Here is a 21421-nt window from a genome sequence, read left to right as displayed (position 1 = left end):
AAAATGTAAATCATTAGGTCTTGCCTGCTGGGATTCCGATTCAGCAGAATCAGAACAGGAATCAGGAATTTACATTGACAACCAGAAGACATATCCATGAACATCACTTTGAGAAACATAGGCTTAGTGTCTCTGGAGAACAAGAATTTTTGAAAATATTTTTTAAATACTCATTTGTTATCTTTCCTCTCACTAATGTTCAAAATAGGGAATAAGGGAAAGAAAAAGAAAGAAAAAGAATATAACTTTTTCAACTATTTTAATAGCACTCAAAGTGCTAATTAGTCTAGTTTGTTGTTACGAATAAGACATTTTCATAATAAAGGATTATCTAACTTTTGAAGCATAAAGCAACATTTGTTTCCTCAGGCAACCTTTGAAGGGAACAACCAAAAAATGTTTAGGATTTGATTAAAAAGTCAATTTACTATTTCAAACTAATTTTATGCTTGTATTCTGAATATGAGCAAATCTTTTATTTTTAAGCCCAAGATCTCTAATTCCTTACATTCCATTTCCATATACTCTACATTTTTGTTAGTTGTGGGTTAACTTCTTTAAACCACTAAATTCAGAATTTTACAGCTGACAGGTAGGTGCTAAGCAAACAGTTCAATTTGGCAGTGTTGGCATCTCTCTTTGTAGCGCTACTTGAATATTTTGTGTTTTGTCATTTTATAAAGACGAGGGAATAATAAAAACGAAAACGCTGATGAAAATGATATGCTTGGGGTATTTGGTGTGTTACAGACAGAAATGTGGCCTTAATGAGAAAGCACTGGACTTTGCAGGTGGCGTGTGTTCATATATGGAAAAAACCAAACCAAACAAAACTTGAGCATCACTACCAAAACAGAAACTACACGTAGGGTTCCAAAAATACAAGGTCCTTAAAGCTATTCGTTGAGTGTCTTAATACAGACACCTTTGCAAAAAGAAAAAGGGCAATGTCCATATATCTCTGGAGAAAACTTCCCTAAAACTTTTTGACACTAAAATGATCTTTACACTCTCATGCTCAATATTCCATTTACTATGTTGCCAAATCCTTATTTTTTCAACATTTAATTTCTCTCTGCTAAATTTTCTTGAAATAAGCTGAGAAAATTAGAATTTGAGAAAAGATATTTCTGTTTTTAAAGAATAACCTCCTTGTTTAATGTTTTCTTTTATCTTTTGTAGCAAGATTATCTTTTGAAATATTAACAGAAGCTGCACCTGTTATAAGGTATTTCCTGCTATCCCACCCAACTTGAGGTAGCTGAGAGGGCTTTCTATATATACCGCCCTGAGATGGTTACCAGAGAAATGCAAAGGAATGGTTACCACAGAAAAGCAATTCAACACTCTCTTTTGGGTTTCAAAATAGATTTTTGAAATCTGTAGCAGAGAGAAGGCTGACTGGCAAGAGATAAGGTCTTGCAAACCAAAGACCTGGCATACAAGCCATATGCATGATACTTTTTCTCCCTCTCTGCTTCCTTCCCTCTTTTCTTTCTTCTCTCTCTCTCCCTCCCTTTTTCTCTCTCAGTATCTCTGTCTCTCTCCCTCTCTCTTTCTCCCTCCCTTTCCATCTCACTTGGAAGAGAGAATTAAATAGGAGGTGAGGGAACTAAATATGGCGAGTGTGTCACTGAGGTTTCTGATTCCTGTGCCCTCTCACCTTCTAGTCCACTTGGGCTTGGGGAATCTGAAAGTAAAGCGACCTATGAGGCTTTTCCCAGTTGAACACCAAAGAGGCAGCAGGTATTGCCCAATAAATATTGGGCATTTACTATATGCTTTACGTATATCAACTCATTTAATCCCAGCAACCTTGTAAGGTAGGTATTATTAATTATATTAATATCACCATTTTAAGATTAAGGCATAGATTCATTAAGTACCTTAAACGGTGGTTTACACAGCTAATAATTTGAGGGGCCGAAACTCAAGCACAGCTTGTCTGGATCTGGAACCAAGGCTTTTTTCTTCATAAAGCAGAAGTAGCTGCCATTCCCTCTCCCAAAGCACGCAGCCCACAGGTGACAAGCAGTTTAGGAGACAGTGATATGGTGTGAGGGCCTGAGGAAGGGCCCCCACACCCCAGTCTCCAGAGCCCCAGACGGCATGGAAGAGCATACAAAAGTCCCATTCTGGGTCCCCTACACCCAACCTACATCAAAAGGCTTAGGAGAGGGTCAGCAGGTAATGAGGGTTGTTGAGCTTGGGGAGAGGAGGATGCAGAGTAAAGGTTCTGACAAACGGAGACCACTGGAAACTTGGACAATAGCAAGAATGCCAAAGCCCCTACCATCTGACCCCATACACTTTCTACACATGAAGACAGCCTCTGAAATTCTGACACCACCCTGTAGAGAGGGAAGAAAGGAGAAGATCCAGACTCTATATCCAGAGTGACCGAGAAAGATATAATTGATTTCCCCTGGCATTAAGACAGTATTTTCTGCCCCTAGTTGGAACAGCAACCCAAAATAGACACTAAGTCTAGTCATTGAGACCTCAAGTCATATGCTTACGCCCCTGAATTGTGAAATACATGCTGAAAATGCCATATCTTACCCTCAGGAATTCAAAAGCAAGGAAACAAGTTAAAACACCAAGAATTTATCCCACAATTAGGTATTTCACTGTGAATTTTACTCACCGGAAATGGAGCCACCCCCATCCTTGAACCACACTTACTTTTTGGCCTTTTTAGAAAAATTCTTTGCAGGTTACGGGGAACAACCTATGTGTGAAAAGTGGAGATAGCATGTGTGCAATGATTTCAGTTCATAAATACAACAATATCTTATATTGTTTTCGAGGTTTACAGAGTCCACGTCATACACATGAATTCAGTAAATCATGACAATAGCTCCATGAGGTAGGTATTATTGAATTTACAGGTGAAGTACCTGAACCTTAGAGGTTAAGTGATATGTCCAAGGAAACACAGCCCATGACAAAACTGGGAGTCAAACTCAGGCCCTCTGATACACATAATTTGTATGTATATCATATACTACAAAAGAGAGACTAACTTAATTTTAGTCAACTCACCAAAAGAAAAAGAAAAGTTAGGCCATAAACATATCTCTCCAAATTTTTTTCTTTGATATAGCTTGGAAACTGACTTCTTGACCTATGGACCTGTTCATCTCTAGGTAGGTGCTGGCGCTTACTTCATTTCTATAAAATTAAATTTCAAATTATCATCCCCATTTTTTCCATATTTTCAAAGTATGATCAACACAAAATTTAGCAATGTATAAGTCATAGGAAAAAAACTTTCATTAAATTCTATTGCTCTAGGAACTTCCAAGACACGATTCCCACTTCATTCATCTAAAGTTGAATAACTGAATATGCTAACTTTAATCTAATGAACAATAATATGCAACCTGGTATATGATAGGTATTGTATTCTCAAATTTTCACATATATTTGTAACCAGAAAGCAGATAATTACTGATAAACCTTTTGGATTTACATAATTTTCTTGTTGACAAAACATAAGTAGTCCAAACTTTACAAATCAGATTTATCATAGTTGAATCCTATTTCAGAAATAGGTTAACTGAAATTCATATTCATACACATAAACATTTTAGTGCATTTTTAATAATGACAAAGCTACTCTCTGATTAAATGACTAACTTTTAGTTTATGATTCATCTTATATCTTTAATTTCAGAAAAGCAAAATGAGAATTTTTTGTTACAAGTAAAACCTGGCTGTTCATAAAAGAATTTTTATGCATTTGATAATACAGTGGTGACATGTTAAGACAGCACAACTCTGTGATTAAATGGAATACATTTGATAACACAATGCAAAAAAAAAGAAATCAACACAAGAAAGAATGATGTATTTGAGAACATTTTTAATAAATAATGTGACAAAATTACTTTTCTGATTATTGGATTTTCAGTATGCAAAATTATGGCTAAAAATAAGAGGCTTCTTACATGAACATAATGAAAACATTAATCACATGGATTGTTCCCTTAGTACTGCACACCTTTTCTATGTAAATTTCAATTACCTAAATGAACACACTTAGTTTTTGGTGAACACCAGCTTTTTTTGTGGTTCAGTTTTGTTTGGCTTTGTTTTCCAGTGGGGTCAGGTCTGATACCTATATTTGAATAAATGTAAATTTTTTTTCTTCAATAGCACCAATTATAAAGTCAATGAAATTTATATAATGACAAAAAAAGGATCATAAAAATCTACAGTCAGAGGGCATCATTTGGCAATTCAAAGCAAGTAATGCCTCTATTTGAGCTTATAGGGAAATCTTGTAAGTTTCACCATTGGCCACAACAAACTTAAACCTTTTCTTCTTTAAGTCCAGGAAAAGTAAGAACCATTGCATACATGGCCCACAATAAAGTATGCACGTTACTTCACCATCTGTCATCATTCAAATATTCCAAATACAAACATAGAGCATTAACAAAACAGGTTAAAAACGCTTCTCAACATTTTTTTTCAAGAAGACAAAAAAGGTTAATAGTTACAATGGTTTACAAATAAAGTTTAGTGATTGTGCTTTTAAAACCAAAAAAAAAAAAAAAGATTAAAAACAGTGCATTACAAAAACAAAAATCAAACTTCCTTAAGTGGCACTTCTGAAAGTTGAACTGACACTACCAGAAGAAATTTAGGCCAGTTAAGATAGGGATGTCCTTATTCAATTGGTCATTAAAAACATCCATTTGTTTGTAATATGCATTTATAATTGCTTTTTGATTGAAAAATAGAACAAGGTTTTTGCTAGGCTGACTTATGACAATGACTTGACAACCAGAGATCCAACTGGCTTACCCCTACTTATCCAAAAGTACATTTCCAATAAGAATATACTTCAATGATTGAAATGAAGACAAAGTAAAGTACCACCAGGGGTTGCAAAGAGTATATATTTACAATGTTTCTACCCCATTCAAATTGTTTGTGGTTGTTCTGCATTTGCTATGTTTTTTTTTTCTCCCAGCAGAGGGTGGTATGAAAGACTGATTTTAAAATCATGTTAAAATGAAGTTATGTTTTAGTTTGCATTAGCAGTTGGTTATAGAAAGATTATATCTTGAGAGCCCTTGACATGAGGTTGATTAGTCAACTTTGTATCTTTGATCAATATTTTGCTGTAAATTGGCTTGGTATATAAGCAGTGCAATGCCACATCTCAGGGGCAAAATGCAAAAGAACTGTTTTGTTCTCTCCTGCTGGCTGATGACTGAAGCAAGAAGTCAAATACTTCCCTTGCTGGAAGCAAGGTGTAATGATTTGTTCCAACAGTGAGGGGAATAGGGAGGTTCTTCGTAAGGATAGGGATCAAACAACAACAATAAAACCCCAATAAATTTTTAAAAAAATGGTATTCCAATAAGAGGAATAAAAACGACAATTTGTACACTCTGATTGCACTGAACATTTTATCTGGCGTCATATGTCATCAGACACGAGGCATCTTGAGTGATAACTTTCACATTAGATCTCACAAGCCTCTCTGGTTGTCTTCAGCTTTCAGTTTCCTGTAAGAGATCAGTTCTTGTTAAATTTTAAAATAAATCTTAGAGTATTGTCCTGTTTCATATTTATTTATATGCTTTTATTCTTACAGTTTGTGTTTCTTCATTCATTCCCTAGCTACACTAGAAAGTGCTCATGGCAACATATTAATTTGTCAGTTTTAGCTGGTTTTGATAGCAAATCTAATAGTTCTCTAACAAGTACTAAACTGTGTTCCACACAGTGTCTGGGTGTTGGCAGGTGTGGCACAGGGTGAGAGGAGAAGGAAGAGGCCAAGTTCTCTACTCCCTCAGCCTCAACTCAACATTATAGCTCAATTTTTATTGGTTTTAAGTAGTAGGTTGTCTATGATGACTTTTTTCCCCAAAAGGGCTCTTCTAAAGAAAAACAACTAAAAACCTAAAAAAAAACTTTTCTAACAGCATTTGCAAAAGGGAAGCCTTCTTATTCCAAACCTCAAAATTAAAATATTGATATATTGGGCATTATAGAAAATTCAATTTGACATAATTAGTTATAATTTTTCATCTTCTATTATAAAAAGTTTTAGTTTAACACTCAAACAATCTGCTTGAGATTAAATATATTTGTAAGAAGATAAATTTGTCCCCAACTTGTTTTTTTATTAAATGATGAAAACACAATCTTTAAAACAGGAGATGATTTTATAATATGATGTGATTTACTTTCAACTCTATCTTAAAACACTACCTATAGATTCCAACAAAGGAGTGTGTCTTTGTCTCAAGAAGATTGGGAAGGTCAGTGTCAAGTATCAGGTGTCCATTTTCAAAAGACTGAAGATGAAAGAGTTAGCCAGATCATCCTGATTAACCCCAGTGATCAGTAGGGTGGTAGGTAACACAGGCAAAACACCCTCACTCACACCTGATAACTCTGTCACTTTACTGGGTTTTTATAACCTACTGTAATATTATGAATCATAATTATCTAGATCAACAGTTCTTATATCCTAACAACATTTTTGTCATATATATTTCCCATGTGAATAGCTGCAGATAAATATGAACCCTAAGACCTAAAAAGAAGCTGTTATTACCATTTAAAACTTTGGAACACATTTCAAAAAAATCGTTAAATTCTCAGAATTTCAGTTGCTGGCATCAGTGACAGGGTTTGTGATGACACAGTAACATTTCTGTAGACTGATGGATGTTTTTAACTTTGAGACTGATAGAAAAACTAGTCTAATGTTGGGAAACTTGAAAAAAAGTATAGATACCTCTAATTCTTCATTATTATCTTCTCTTTCATATCCTCCAAGAACTTGCATTTCTGCAATATTTCTTCGACCTACATTTGCTTGTTCTCTTTGTCTGCTTCCTGATCCTCTTGATGACATTGAGCTTGAAGAACTAGGATCTCTGGGATTATTTGATGTTGGAAAAGTAGGTCTACAGTAAGGTAGAATATCCTCTGTGTAATGAAATATAATAAGTGCATATGAACACCACTGTACATTTCATTGTATAATGTGTCACTTGTGTCTATAATTCTGAATGGGGAAACATCAGTGTTTCTGAAAAATAAATGAGGACATTTTATAACAGTAATGAACAAGGCAGCAATGTCTTTTGAAAATGAAAATAACAACCTTGATGTTTTCCTAGTAGTGGTTGGGATTTTGGTTGATTCTACTCATAAGCTCTTGTCTACCTCAAATTCACTTGAGTTCAAAATCCTTAAAAGAGGGAACCCAAATCTGGAGTCAGACATGGCTTCCAGTTCTATCCTTCACTATGTGATCTCCCATTATTTTAGGCTGTAGTTTCAACTTTTCTAAAAAAGTGATAATAGTATCTACACTCAGAGGAGCTGCTAGTGTTGATGTGAAAACAAGTGTGACATTATAATATGTCCCTGTGTAAATTATGAAGGAATTATAAGGCATTGATAGAAAAAAAGCCCAGTCTTCTTGAATCACCAAAACAGAGCCGCCAAGCCCGGATTCACTTCCTAGATGCCAACCACCATTTCAACATCATATTTAAAATTGTGAAACCCTGACTCTCAAAAGCCTGACATCATTGCTAGCTTCAAAAAACAAGCCACTCCAGGGGACTTCCCTGGTAGCGCAGTGGTTAAGAATCCGCCTGCCAACGCAGGGGACACGGGTTCGATCCTGGTCCGGGAAGATCCCACATGCCGTGGAGCAATGAAGCCTGTGCGCCACAACTACTGAGCCTGTGCTCTAGAGCCCGTGAACCACAACTACTGAGCCCGAGTGCCACAACTACTGAAGCCCACGCGCCTAGAGCCTGTGCTCCGCAACAAGAGAAGCCACTGCAATGAGAAGCTCGTGCACTGCAATGAAGAGTAGCCCCCGCTCGCCGCAACTAGAGGGAAAGCCTGTGTGCAGCAATGAAGACCCAACGCAGCCAATAAATAAATAAATAAGCAAGCCACTCCAGTTAAGTGCTGTCTCCTGAATTTCTATCTCCTTACTGCTTTAAATTTGGTGCTGCATCTATTGATGCATCTTCCAACTGCTCGCTTCTCTCCAAAGCCTATCCATGCTACCCTTTGGACACCAAACACATAAAAACAAAGCAAGACAAAACCTCTTCCTCATGCCCTTTTGTTTTCCCTCTAGAAGCTTCCTCTACGGCCCACAATGCCTGGATGAAATCTGATTTCCCCTAACGTTTCCACTGCAGTTCCCTGCGGTGGAAGGAGGAAGGTTTGCCTTTAGCTCACTAACACCAGCTCTAAATCACTGCTCCTCCACAAAAACAGCCTCCTCTTGTGAGGGCCAAGCAATCGAGTTATGTAGCCTGTGCAGTCCATCCTGATGATACCTTTCTCCTGTTCTATTCATCACAACTTTAATTCCTGATGCAGACTTCTGACTCTCTGGGGTTTCCCAGTCCATGTGGACCACTACACCTGCACCCTAGCTTCACGGCACTTGGTCCTCTGTGATCTTCATCTTCAGTCCCTGTTTCCTCCACCTTTTTCTACTGAATTTAGTTTTTGACAGACTACATTATGACAAAATATCTCGTTTGCTAAAAACTTTCCCCTAAGTCTGTGCTCTACATAATTCAATACTTTATCTACTGATTGCTTAGCAAAGCTTCTTGAAAAGCAATCTGGACTCCATATTGGTCGTCACAACTCCCATTCACTTTGTATCCCACTGAAACCTACTTATGCCCACATTACTACAAGGAAACTGAGAAAATTCACTGTTGACTTTGATAATGCTGATCATGCTTCAGCCCTTACGTCTCTGGACTTCTCACTGCCCTGCATCTGAAAACCACTATCAATTTAAACATGACTACTCTCTTAGCTCCTATATCCCTCCATCCTTCCTGGCCAGTCTTCTGTGGGTTCTTCTTATGCAGATGCCCTTATGTTGATGTCCTTCCTGCAGGTTTCTACTTTTGGTCCAGCGTGCGCACGTGCACATGCATCTGTGTGTACAGAAAAACATTTTTCTCCACTCACCCTGGGTGATTTCAACCATTCTCTCATATTGTAAACTTTTCTAGAATATAGCTGCCATGAGGGCAGATATTTTTCTCTGCTTTGTGTACTGATACACTCTCAGTTTGACATATAATAGGCCATCAGTAAGTAGGCTGATTGAATGAATGAGTGGCTTAACTATTTAACTCATCATGATGAGTTATTAATTTATATTTCCTGAACTCTGCCTGGTTGAACACTTCCCTCTTGAGGGTCCCTCAGATTCCACATGTTGAAGATTGACTTCATCGTGTCCACTTCTCTGAGATTTCTTCCCTTTTTGTATTCCCTAATATAGCTAATGACATATTACTCATCATTAAGATACCTAAGACAGGGGCTTCCCTGGTGGCACAGTGGTTGAGAGTCCGCCTGCCGATGCAGGGGACACGGGCTCATGCCCCGTTCTGGGAGGATCCCACATGCCACGGAGCAGCTGGGCCTGTGAGCCATGGCCACTGAGCCTGCACATCTGGAGCCTGTGCTCCGCAATGGGAGAGGCCACAGCAGTGAGAGGCCCGCGTACCGCAAAAGAAAAAAAAAAAAAAGATACCTAAGACAGAAAACTGGAATTATTTCAGGATCTTCCCTTTCTTCCAACAAACCTTCCCATAACCCTTAAAATGTATCTTTTCCACATATTCAACTATATAACATGTAAGGATGATTTTAACTCTAAGAAGTTTCTTGAATTTTCCCACTCACTCATCCCTGCTCCCACCGCTTGGTTTATATTCTCTACATCTCTTCTGGGGGTTGAAAATATCTTCTAACAGGTCTCTGCTTCTTAAGTTATTTCCCTCTAAACTGGCTTCACTCAGCCACCTTCCTTTTATAGTAACTACAGGCTCTCTCTGATTTAAGCTTACGTTTACCGCAAGAGCTTCATTTTTACCACTTTACCATGTTTAATGTCTAGTAATAGTGAATTTCTTATAGCCTCCTCAATGTACCTCAACTTTTCATGCTGACTTTCTCTGCCAGAACAATCTATCCACTCTTCTTACTTAAGCTAAATTCCATCCATCCTGGACATTCAGCTTATGGGTCATTTCCACCAGGAAAGATCAAGAGGTCTTTCTTTATATTCCATCTCCCACAAGACTGGGCTAGTTTTCTCTTCTCTGGACTCTCAAGTATCATAGCACCATAAACATTAACTGGGCATATACCCTGAGAAAACCATAATTCAAAAAGAGTCATGTACCACAATGTTCATTGCAGCTCTATTTACAATAGCCAGGACATGGAAGCAACCTAAGTGTCCATCGACAGATGACTGGATAAAGAAGATCTGGCAAATATATACAATGGAATATTACTCAGCCATAAAAAGGAACGAAATTTAGTTATTTGTAGTGAGGTGGATGGACTAGAGACTGTCATACAGAGTGAAGTAAGTCAGAAAGAGAAAAACAAACACTGTATGCTAACACATATATATGGAATCTAAAAAAAAAATGGTTTTGAAGAACCTAGGGGCAGGACAGGAATAAAGATGCAGATGCAGAGAATGGACTTGAGGACACAGGGAGGGGGAAGGGTAAGGTGGGACGAAGTGAGAGAGTGGCATGCACATATGTACACTACCAATGTAAAATAGATAGCTAGTGGGAAGCAGCTGTATGGCACAGGGAGATCAGCTTGGTGCTTTGTGTCCACCTAGAAGGGTGGGATAGGGAGGGTGGGAGGGAGATGCAAGAGGGAGGAGATATGGGGATATATGTATACGTATAGCTGATTCACTTTGTTATAAAGCAGAAACTAACACAACATTGTAAAGCGATTATACTCCAATAAGAATGTTAAAAAAAAAAATGAGTGTACCTGTGAATCTATAGATTACCTGTCTCCCTCTCTGACTATAAGCTCCTTGAGGTCAAGGTTCATGTTTCCACATAAATCTCAGAACTAGTACAATGTTTAATAACACAGTAGATGTTTGATATATGTAGAAATAAATTGAACTAACTGAGATAAATGTCAGCAAAAATATCAGACCTTGAAGTCTAGAAGACCACTCTCCTTAATTAAAAATAACCATTTGTTACACATGTAAATCAGGGAGCCTCTTTTATTATAAATAATGTTAATTGCATTATGAAGGTTAAAATTATAGCAATGCACAGAAATGATCTTTAAAAGACACGTAAAAATAATTTCATCTCTTTGTTCTAATTCTGCATACACCAAGATCTTTCTGAGTTGTGAAATTTTCTCCTGAAGAATTGAGCTTACTTTGGAGGAAGGTTGCCTGTGAGCAGACAATTGCTCTGCACTTTCAGGCCAGACATAAATTTCATAATTTATGAATCACTACTCGGAGTATAATCACACAAAGTTCAAAGTTCAGATCACCTTGGCTTAACTGATAAAAATAAGCAAAGTTTTTCAAACTTCAGATTGTGGTGATGTCACCAAGTACTCTGCGGTCACATAGGAATGCACAGCGTTACCATCACTTCACGGCTGAGTCCATGCCTGGATGAGGGATTCAGGCTTCTGTCACAGAACAAAATGAAACTGTCTTCCATATTGAAAGGAAGCTGCTAATGACCAGATGCCCATAGTAAATAGAACAATAGATTGATGTCTAATCTTACCAAAGTACAGCTTTGAAAATACAGTTGTAGTTAAAGTGCACTTACAGCCTTCTAAGATTCATTGCCCCTTCATTCTTTCCTGATTCCTTCATCAATCACCTTCCTTTTCTCGTATCTCTTCTGCCTAAATAGTTTCTTCTCCTTATTCTATAATAATGTGCAAATACACTATCCTAAAACATTTTCACAGATTCTGCCTTCCTGTCAAACCCTACCTAGACCTCTCTTCTCCTTCCCAACCTTCTGCAAAGAGCCCATACTCATCACCCCCCTTCCACAACTTCCATTCACTTTCCAGCCCCCTACAGGCAGGATTCTATTCTGACTACTCCACTGAAAACAGTTCTTTTAAATACCACCCACAAAAAACATTTTGTAAAATCTGTGTGTCCTCCACCCATTCTCTCACCCCGCACCCCCATTCACACCCACCTTTCACTTCTGTGGCATTTTATATTCCTTCCTATCTTAAAATTTCTATCTCCATTCTTTCTAGGATACTATTCTTTCTAGCTTGGATAGCTTGATTATTTTATATCACTGGGTGGATCCACCTCAGTTTCTATGTAGAATGTCCCTCTCCCGAACATGTATGTATGTATGTATGTATGTATGTATTTTTATTGAAGTGTAGTTGATTTATAACATTATATTAGTTTCAGGTGTACAATGGAGTGATTCAATATTTTTATAGATTAGGCTCTACTTAAAGTAATGGCTATATTCTCTGTGCTGTACAATATATTCTTGTAGCGTATTTATTTTATACATAGTAGTTGTACCTCTTTATTCCCCATCCCTATCCTGCCCCTCCCCCTTTCCCTCTCCCCATGGGTAACCTTTAAATACAATCATCTCTGACTGTGGTGTGTTGGAGAGAGCTCAAGTGTTCTCGTAAGAGCTCACTGTACACATCCCCTCCCAACTCCACACACACTGATTTCATATTAGTAGCTTGAAACTAGCCATTTTGGGAGTAATTACACAACAGAAGTAAGCAAATGGCTACAAACTGGAGGTTTGTTTTGTTTTCTTTCCAGAGAACTGATTGTTAAACATTATCTACTGTATCCCTGCTGATAATTTAGCTTTTGTAGTTCCAACAATTTTCACCTCTGTGTTGCTGGTTCTAAAATCCACTCTCTACCTACAACCTTTCTCCTGATCTTTAAACTTAGTTCTCTAAGTTCTTATTGATTTTCTTCATATCTGTGTTCTTGTCGGTACCTTAATCCATTCATAACTGAAGTTATTTTCCACAAGACTTTTATCCTTTTCCCCTTTCTTCTTTACATTATTAATACAATTATGTTCCACTAGTCATAGAGGGCCGTCTAGTTAACATCTTAGTAACTTTTCTTTTACTCCATTAGTTCATTTCACTTTTTTACATTCAATTAGTCACCAAGTCCTATAAGGTCTACCTCTGAAATGCCTATGTAGCTTGTTTCTCCTTTTAATTTGCATAACTGTTTTAATTCAGTGCCCTCATATTTTATACCTAGATTATTTTGCAATGTTCTGATACTTTCAGCTACCCAATTCCCGACTCTTCCTTCACTGTAGAGTGTTGTCAGTTATTTTTTTAAAACACAAATCTGATTATGTAATTTCTTGATCAGATTTTTGGCTGGCTCACCACTGCCCATATCATAAATCCCAGACTCTTCAGAATAGTATTCCCTGCCTTCCCAGTCAGGCTAAACCACCTTTCAAGTTTTATCTTTTACCATTTGTCCCTGGCCCCAAGTATCTAATTCTCCAGCCAAACTGTAAATAAGTATTCACCAAACATTCACTTTCCCACTTTCATATTTTTTCACCACTTATTTCCTTTGCCAGATATCCCCTTCTCCCTGTTTAACTTGTGGAAATTATGTTTTCCTTTAAAATTCAACTCAGTGGGCACCTCTCCAAGGAAGACTTGCATATGTCATGTATTAGAATTAACTGTATTCAAATTATCTGGGAGCATGCCTGTCTCCTCCAACAGGGAGCAAATTTCTAAATCTCACCCTTTGCACAGGATCCTAAAGAACCTAGCAGAGTACCATGCAAACATGTTCAATCTGTATTTATTGGCTGCTTGACTAAATCAGTACCTTGGATGAGATGAGTCTTTGCTGGTGGAAGGTCTCGTTTTGCTGCCTTGTTTCCTCGTCCTTTCCCATCATTTTGTTGTTCCTGTGCTTCTCTGGGGTCACCTGGATTTGGTCGCATTTCAGCAACTTGTCTTCCATCCAATACTTCTCTCCCCTTGTAACTGCCTCCTTTTCTCTCTGATGATCTGTCTGTTCTTGCTTCTATGGAAGGGAGTTTTGGCACCATTACAGGTCGTACCTCCAGCTGTGCCTTGGATTGGGCAGTGGGTGACTTTATAGCAGGAGGTGGCACAGGAGGAGGTGGAAGATCTAAAAAGAAATATTTAAAATACTGTAAAAGTTTGCCACTTATAAAATTGTCAACATAAGCATTGCCATTAGAGTCCCATTCAACTGTGAGATAATATATCTTAAATGAACTGGAACAACTGAAGGCAACCAAGGAGTAAGATGACCAACAATTTTAATGTACTCTCATTTTTATCTAGCACAGGAATATTGAGTCATAGAGCTGGGACTTAGAGGTTATCTGGTCTTGGGATGGCTACCATGGGTATGTATGCCATAACTTTCTCTACTGCAACCATGGCAAATTTTCCTAATTGATTTCAGTGTAATGTTGCTGATTCTACATGGATACACTTACACTTGAGGCAATCACTTCAAATTGACTGAGGCTGGCACTTGAGTTGAGACCTATTTGCCATCCCTAATCCACCCTGAATCCTTTCTCCTTTTATAGATAGGGAAACTCAAACACATAGATCTTAAGTTATTTTCCAATCTTAAAGGTAAATATGATCAGAACCAGGACTAATGCCCCCAAATTCTTACTTTTGGTTCAGTGTTGTTTATACTACTATTTCATTCTATCACATGTTCACAATCTACCATTCACTGATGGGATCTCTCCACTTTGTATATGCACCCACAGATTTTAAACAAGATGATCACCAGTATAAATATAAATTAATTTAATCTATATCTATAATTATATATTAATATGTTACATATAATTGGATATTATATATAATTCAACTTCTATTATAGACATACTTAAAGATAAAAGTAGGCATAAAATTTGATATCTAGAAAATTCATTTCCTTTAAGTGGTGTTATTTTTTAAAAATGACTCCTATGTACATACTCCAGGGAAAAGAAATAAATAACCTAGTAATAGCTGGAAAGTTAGTAGAAGAATATGAATAGCTTCTAGTTTTAGGCTGTTCTGGTGTAGTCTGGAGGATGGATTAAAAGGAAAGTCTTGAATCCAGGAGGCCAAGAAGTTATTTTTTTTTTTTTTTTTTTTTTTTTTTTTGCTATACGCGGGCCTCTCACTGTTGTGGCCTCTCCCGTTGCGGAGCACAGGCTCCGGACGCACAGGCTCAGCGGCCATGGCTCACGGGCCCAGCCGCTCCGCGGCATATGGGATCCTCCCAGACCGGGGCACGAACCCGTATCCCCTGCATCGGCAGGCGGACTCTCAACCACTGCGCCACCAGGGAGGCCCCAAGAAGTTATTTTAATAGCTCAGTAAGTAATGATAGGAGATAGAATTGTATTGGCGCCTGTTCAGATGGAGAGTAGATATGTTTGAGAAAGTAAAAGGAAGAAAAATCAGTATTATGTAATGATCAATGGAATATAGTAGGGGAAGACTATCCATTAGATAACTTTTAGGATTTTTGCCATAGTTGACTAGATGAACGAGAGAAACATCTCTGAAGATGAGGAATATAGGGGTGAGGAAGAGATGGTTTGCAAAGGAAGAACGTGAGTTCCATTCTAGAAAAGTAAATAGGAGGAGTTTTTGAAGTATCCAGGTAGAGATGTCTAGCAGGTTGTTGTACATAAAATCTGAATTTCAAGGGAGGTCAAAACCAGAGACATAGAGATTTGGGAATTATCAGTGTAGTTTTTCCGTCATGACTTTAGAAATGGTAGTGTTTCCATATTTGTAGAGAAATGTCTATGTGATAGAATAAGTCAACTAAAACATGTACAGACTATGTATTAAATGCTTAGTTATTATGAACTTAACATTAAGATTTTCCACAAAAAATATACACTCACATGGTAAAAATTCAAAATTACATAAAGACTAGGAAATACAATCCTTTATACCTCCCCACCTTCATTTCAAATCCTCAGTATTGATGCAGAGGTAATCAGTTTGAATAGGTTTTTATAGATCATTCCAGAAATTATTTATGCATCTAATGCAGGGCTGCCAAGTTGCAAAACTCCAGGGAACACCATTCACATTAGGAACTATGTAAAATGGCCACATCTGGGATTGTGTAGAGTGGCTGTCTGCCCATCAGAATGTGACAGTCTTTCTTTCTTAGTAATATAAGAAACTACTTCACCTGTGTAGTTGTATATATTTTCATATGTGTACATATAGTTACCTCTTTTTATGAAAAGTTTGTATAATGTTCTGTTTTATGAATATATCATTATTCATATCAATCCCTACAGAGGAATATTTAGGTTATTTCCAGATAGTTTACTATTATTAGCAATGGTCCACTGACTATCATTTACATATACCAGTATAATAAACTCTTGAATATTAAAATTGTGCCTTGAAAATTCTTAATATAATAGCAAATTAAGCGTTCTAGGAAGCATCAGTTTTAATCTAACATTTCTCATTCTTGTATTTTTTTAAAAAAATAATTAATCCTTTTCTTTTGTTCCTTAAGTAGATATGAATTTTTTAAAAACTAATTTTCTTTTGATCTTATGTGCTATATAACTAAGGCATTAGAATTTGTTGTATTGGTTTTTGAAAGCAGAAAGCTTGAGGTACCATCTTAGTATCAGCTGTTTTACTTAGGACTCCATTATTAAAACTGGTCAGACTGTAACTTGCATTTTGTTGCTGTTGTTAGTTCTCCTTTTCATGTAAATGGCCTCAATACTTTTTATATAAAATGGGGGCCAAAGTACAGTCCATAGCATTAATTTTCCCAAGAATCTGGGAAAATCAAAAGATTTTTTTGTCTTACAATGTAAATTGCCATCGTCACTAATGTTGATTTTCCTCCTTTACTACTTTAACAAATTTTTTTAAAACAACACTTTAAAAAAAGTACTATCATGATATTCTCCCTCATCTGCTGCTTGTTTATTAAGAATAACCAAAGAGTTAGAAGACAGATTGTAGTGAGTGGCTTAAAGCCAAGAGACCCAAGGCTGAGCTGTTGTAAGTTCAGACTGAGCCTGGGACTGACAATGGGAGGAGGAGAAAAGCCTAATTCAGAACATAGCTGGAAGCAGAGCGAATGTGACTGCAGGCTCATTTCTGCACTATCTGCTTGCTACAAACTCAAACTGATTGCAAACACAGCTTATCAGGAAGCTGATGACTGCCACTATCATCAAATCGTAAAATGTCTGGGCTTATTGGATTGCAAAGCTGATGATTACCACTATCATAAGATCACAAAAAGCCTTGGGAATCTATAACTCTCGAGACAAAATCTATTACTGGATGCTCTATATAGGTATATAGATAGACCTGTATCTATAATACAGGTAGAAAAAGAGAAGAGAATCCAATGATAATTTTACGAGTTCTAACTTCCTGCATATAATTGCCACTGTATATAAGTGACAGAGGGGAATGCTGGTGGGCGTAATTTCTTAATATAAACAGATGACCAAATAAATTCTTTTTTAGGTATTGTAAAATCCCTGAGTCAAATCAGGGATTATCATAATATAAACAATTCTATATTTCATAAAGTGATAAATAGTACTTTCATCCAATTCATACTCCTAATAGCTAAAATTGGGTTTAACAAATGGGATTATGGAACTCATATATATGTATAGACTCTTTCTTTATACAATCATATAAACACCATTCTTTATACAAGACTGTCTAAATACCAATATAATGCATGTAAAGTAATACATAAGAACATACACATGGAGACAATTCTGCCGGCATTAACTCACTATGGAGATCCAGCACTCTATTTACTTAACTACTTAAATTCCCAGACCTTGTAATTAATGATATATCAAGTCAAAATAGCATCATTCCAAAGAGGGTGGTGAATTTATAATTTATGAAAAGTAGAGCTGGAGAAATAATGTAGATTTGGTCTTTAAATCAAGTATGTAAATGCTTCAGAAGGGGTTGAAAAGCGATGGAAAGAATCAATTAGAAGGTCCTAGAAATGCACTTATGCTTGGCTTTAACTCAATAAAAGTCTGACTGATAAATATTCATATATTTTAATCCTACCCTTCATCTGGGTTAAACTTGGAAGCGGCAAATATGAAATAAATAAAGAGTTGGAGTCTGCCTGTCAGTGTGTCAATAGCATGCGGCCGTCTGCTTTGCAATGAGTACATAAACTGAGTGTTTATGAGACCCAGCATTTACCTGCAAACAAGGTATGGCACAGTGCCATGGATTAGGGGCTTGTGGGCTGTTATGGGCTGAATTGTGTCCCCTCCGAAATTCATATGTTGAAGTCCTCATCCCCAGTGCCTCAGAATGTGACTTGTATTTGATGACAGGGTCTTTAAAGAGGTAATTAAATTAAAATGAGGTCCTTAGGGTAGGCCCTAATCTAACCTGACTGGTGTCCTTATAAGAAGAGGGCACATACATTCACTGAGGGAAGACCAAGTGAAGACACAGGGAGAAGGTGGTCATCTACAAGCCAAGAAGAGAGGCTTCAGAAGAAACCAACACTGCCTACACCATGATCTTGGACTTTCAGCCTCCAGAACTGTGAGGAAATAAATTTCTGTTGTTTAAGTCACCTAGTTTCTGGTACTTTGTTAGGACAGCCCTAGAAAACTAATCAGAGCTGACTGACAAGGATCATCACAAATTACTCTTTATCAGTTCAGACCCAGCCACTCTTTATCTCTCCTTATAGAATTTACAAAAATTCTGCAAAGGAAACTGATAATTTGAACAAAATTTACAAAGTAAAGATGCTGCACACTCTACTGACATACCATAGACTGAAAATAGCTCATATAAGAAGTCTGTTGACAATAATCAAACTCATCCATCATAGTTGATGTATTTTAATCATAAAAAGCAAAAATGAAAGAACCCTCCAGGTCTTACTAATATATTTAATTCTCATTTTCACAATTGGCAGCTCTTTAAATTCTTTCTTTCCCTTTCCTCTCTCTCTTTCTTTAATAACTGTACAAATTGTATCTGCAATTGAGTTTCTTCATGAATGAACTGTAAATATTTTTTTCAAAGAATGAGAGAATGATTTCTGATAAAATGATGTTTGTTTCCATGCTATAATCACTACTATCAAGAGTATGTGCATTTCTTTTATTTGGTGCATTAAGAAGTATCTGCATTTAAATGATTTTGGTTCATCAGTATGCATTATGGAAATGTATCAAATAACACATAGCTTTGTTATTTTTTTCATTACCAAATCAGAAAGCATCCAGAATTAAATTCAAGACTTGTTAGTACAGTAAACATAACTAAAAGACAGTTGGTTATCAAAATGCTAAAAGGAAGGTAAAGCTAGTATTTAAAAAACAGCTTTAGTTGTATCTCAATTTTGTCTATTTCTGTGACTTAGAGAAAATAATTACTGGCTTCTACATTGTGGTATATATTATGACTACTCTGCATAATCACTTGTGAAATGAACATTTAGAAATTTAACTATTTCTTATTAACTTTTTCACTTTCAAATATTTTAACATATTTCTTTGGTATTTCTGAAATTAACTTTAAAAATAACTTGGTTGCTTCATCATTCAATTTAATAGCTGTTATTCAGGGATTAGTTAGAATTTATATTTAATTATTAAACACACTGAAATAAGTACTACAGAACGTGGGGCAATAAATATAGATCACAATTTTCAAGCACAGTGTAATTTGTAACTGCAACACTATGCCCTTTAACTGGCATGTTTACATTATTTAAAGCATTTTTTTTTATTGGAGTATAATTGCTTCACGATACCATGTTAGTTTCAAAACATTTTAAAAAGCATCACTCAATGCCAGAAGCCCCTCGAAACAAGTATAAATAAGAGGTAGAAAGAGCTACACAAACCTTTAGGTTAGATTTTTTTCCCTGATGTATTCAACCTAGATGTATTTACATCAAGGTTTGATGTTTGACCAGTTTTCTGCTAGGAGCACTCTCTTCTAGATAATAAAAACTGATAGAAGAGCTATAAAACTTGTAAAATGCCATTACAGGGATCCCATAAATGTAAAACTGCCAATAGAGTTTGGGGATTTACATCTAGTGTTTGTCCCTTCACAGAGGGAAACGTGCACAAAGCCACTATAATAACCCTTCAAAACCGGATAATATTCTGATAGCTCAGTTTCGCTGACAAAAGAGTCCTGGGCAGGATCCAGGAGGCCCAGGTGCGCTGTGTCATGCCAATATTTAATGTAGTCTAATATCAGATAGATGCTAGTGAGAGAAAATACTCCGAATAAAGTATAGATAATAGCATGGACAGCCACTCATTGCAAAATTACTTGTGCTCATCATGCTGTGAGCTTTGTATTAATTTTTTTCTGTCAAGGGGCAGGAATCAGAGAAGTGCCTCAGAAAACCTTCCTTGTAACCTTGGATAAGGATCTATAACATTGGTCTTTCATACGGTAATGGAAAATGATGCCCTTTGTGAAACATTGCTGACTGGTAATGAAGGTTCTATCAGGTTGTGGTTGAGAGGACGAGGAGGTGGGGAGCAGTGCCTGTGATAATCTTCTCCCCCCAACCCTTTAGCAGATTCAGCAAACTTGACAAGATGGGTGAGTCTGAGAGAATTTATCTTACATGAATTTCCAACAAAGCCCTTGGGGTTGTTTTATAAAACGAGAAGGTGGCAGTTTAATAAATGCCGGGCCACCTGAGGCACTTTCATTAAAGGCTTTCTCTAGACAACATCACAATGTTTGTGGTATTCTCCTGTGCTCCCTGGAGAATACGAGCCTTACTTCTTCAGTGAGAGTGGATACTGTATGTGAAGGCATGAAGGAAGATGATTCGATTTGCCTTTTGGGGCACAGACTAACTGTTCATATCATCATTATAGTTAGAATTTATGTTCAAATGAGCTTATCGTCTTCTATTTGAATGCAAAATTCCCCAGGAAAAAAAGTGAGGACATTTTGGAAGAGTTATCAGCGAATGTGATGAAGGTTAACCCTATGCCATTACTTCAACTACAGTAATGTCTATTTGTTTAAGCCTATATAATAACCTTTTAAGAATATTAAAAGTATTATTCATTGTTTTACTTTCTTAAATAACCTACTTACTAGAAAACTTCAGGGACTTGAGATGCCTGACAAGATATGGAAGTCGATCATTCCTATAAGTAATATGAGGCTTACTGTTCAATGAATTTTTAATGTAATTTCTAATGTCAGTGGATGCATTTTCAAGTCCTAGAGAGCCAGGGTAAAGAGGAGAGATTCATAGGTGTTTCCATCCGTTTCAATGGACTTACCATCTGGGTAGGCTTCCCTGCGTAGATGTCCTGGCTGGTGTTTTTGTTTCTTGGCTGGTCTGGCCTTCTGCACTACCGCAGCACTCATGTTGCTGTCTGTGGAAACAGGACTTGTGGGTCTAGGACACTGGGATGCATGAAAATGTCGGCGGCCTGAGGAAAAAAATCAGAGCCAAACTCACCAATAAAGTTTAATTTAATTT

General features: G+C 36.9%; 1 protein-coding gene across 1 annotated transcript in view; it reads right to left on the bottom strand.

Moving 5' to 3' along the window:
* Positions 1-3859: 3859 nt before the first annotated feature.
* ROBO1 (roundabout guidance receptor 1) overlaps positions 3860-21421 on the bottom strand; it is a 402854-nt gene continuing 385292 nt past the window's right edge. The window contains exons 26-29 of the mRNA XM_082624948.1: positions 21219-21371; positions 13724-14032; positions 6767-6960; positions 3860-5525 (exon numbers count right to left, since the gene is read on the bottom strand). Coding sequence (XP_082481074.1) covers positions 5511-5525; positions 6767-6960; positions 13724-14032; positions 21219-21371 — 671 coding nt within the window. The 3' untranslated portion in view covers positions 3860-5510. The remainder of the gene's footprint in view (positions 5526-6766; positions 6961-13723; positions 14033-21218; positions 21372-21421) is intronic.

The sequence above is a fragment of the Mesoplodon mirus genome, assembly GCF_964341445.2.
Source record: "Mesoplodon mirus genome assembly, chromosome: 6".
NCBI classification, from domain to species: Eukaryota; Metazoa; Chordata; class Mammalia; order Artiodactyla; family Ziphiidae; genus Mesoplodon; species Mesoplodon mirus.
The sequence above is the reverse complement of the archived record's forward strand: the minus strand, read 5'-3'. Positions and strand labels throughout refer to the sequence as shown.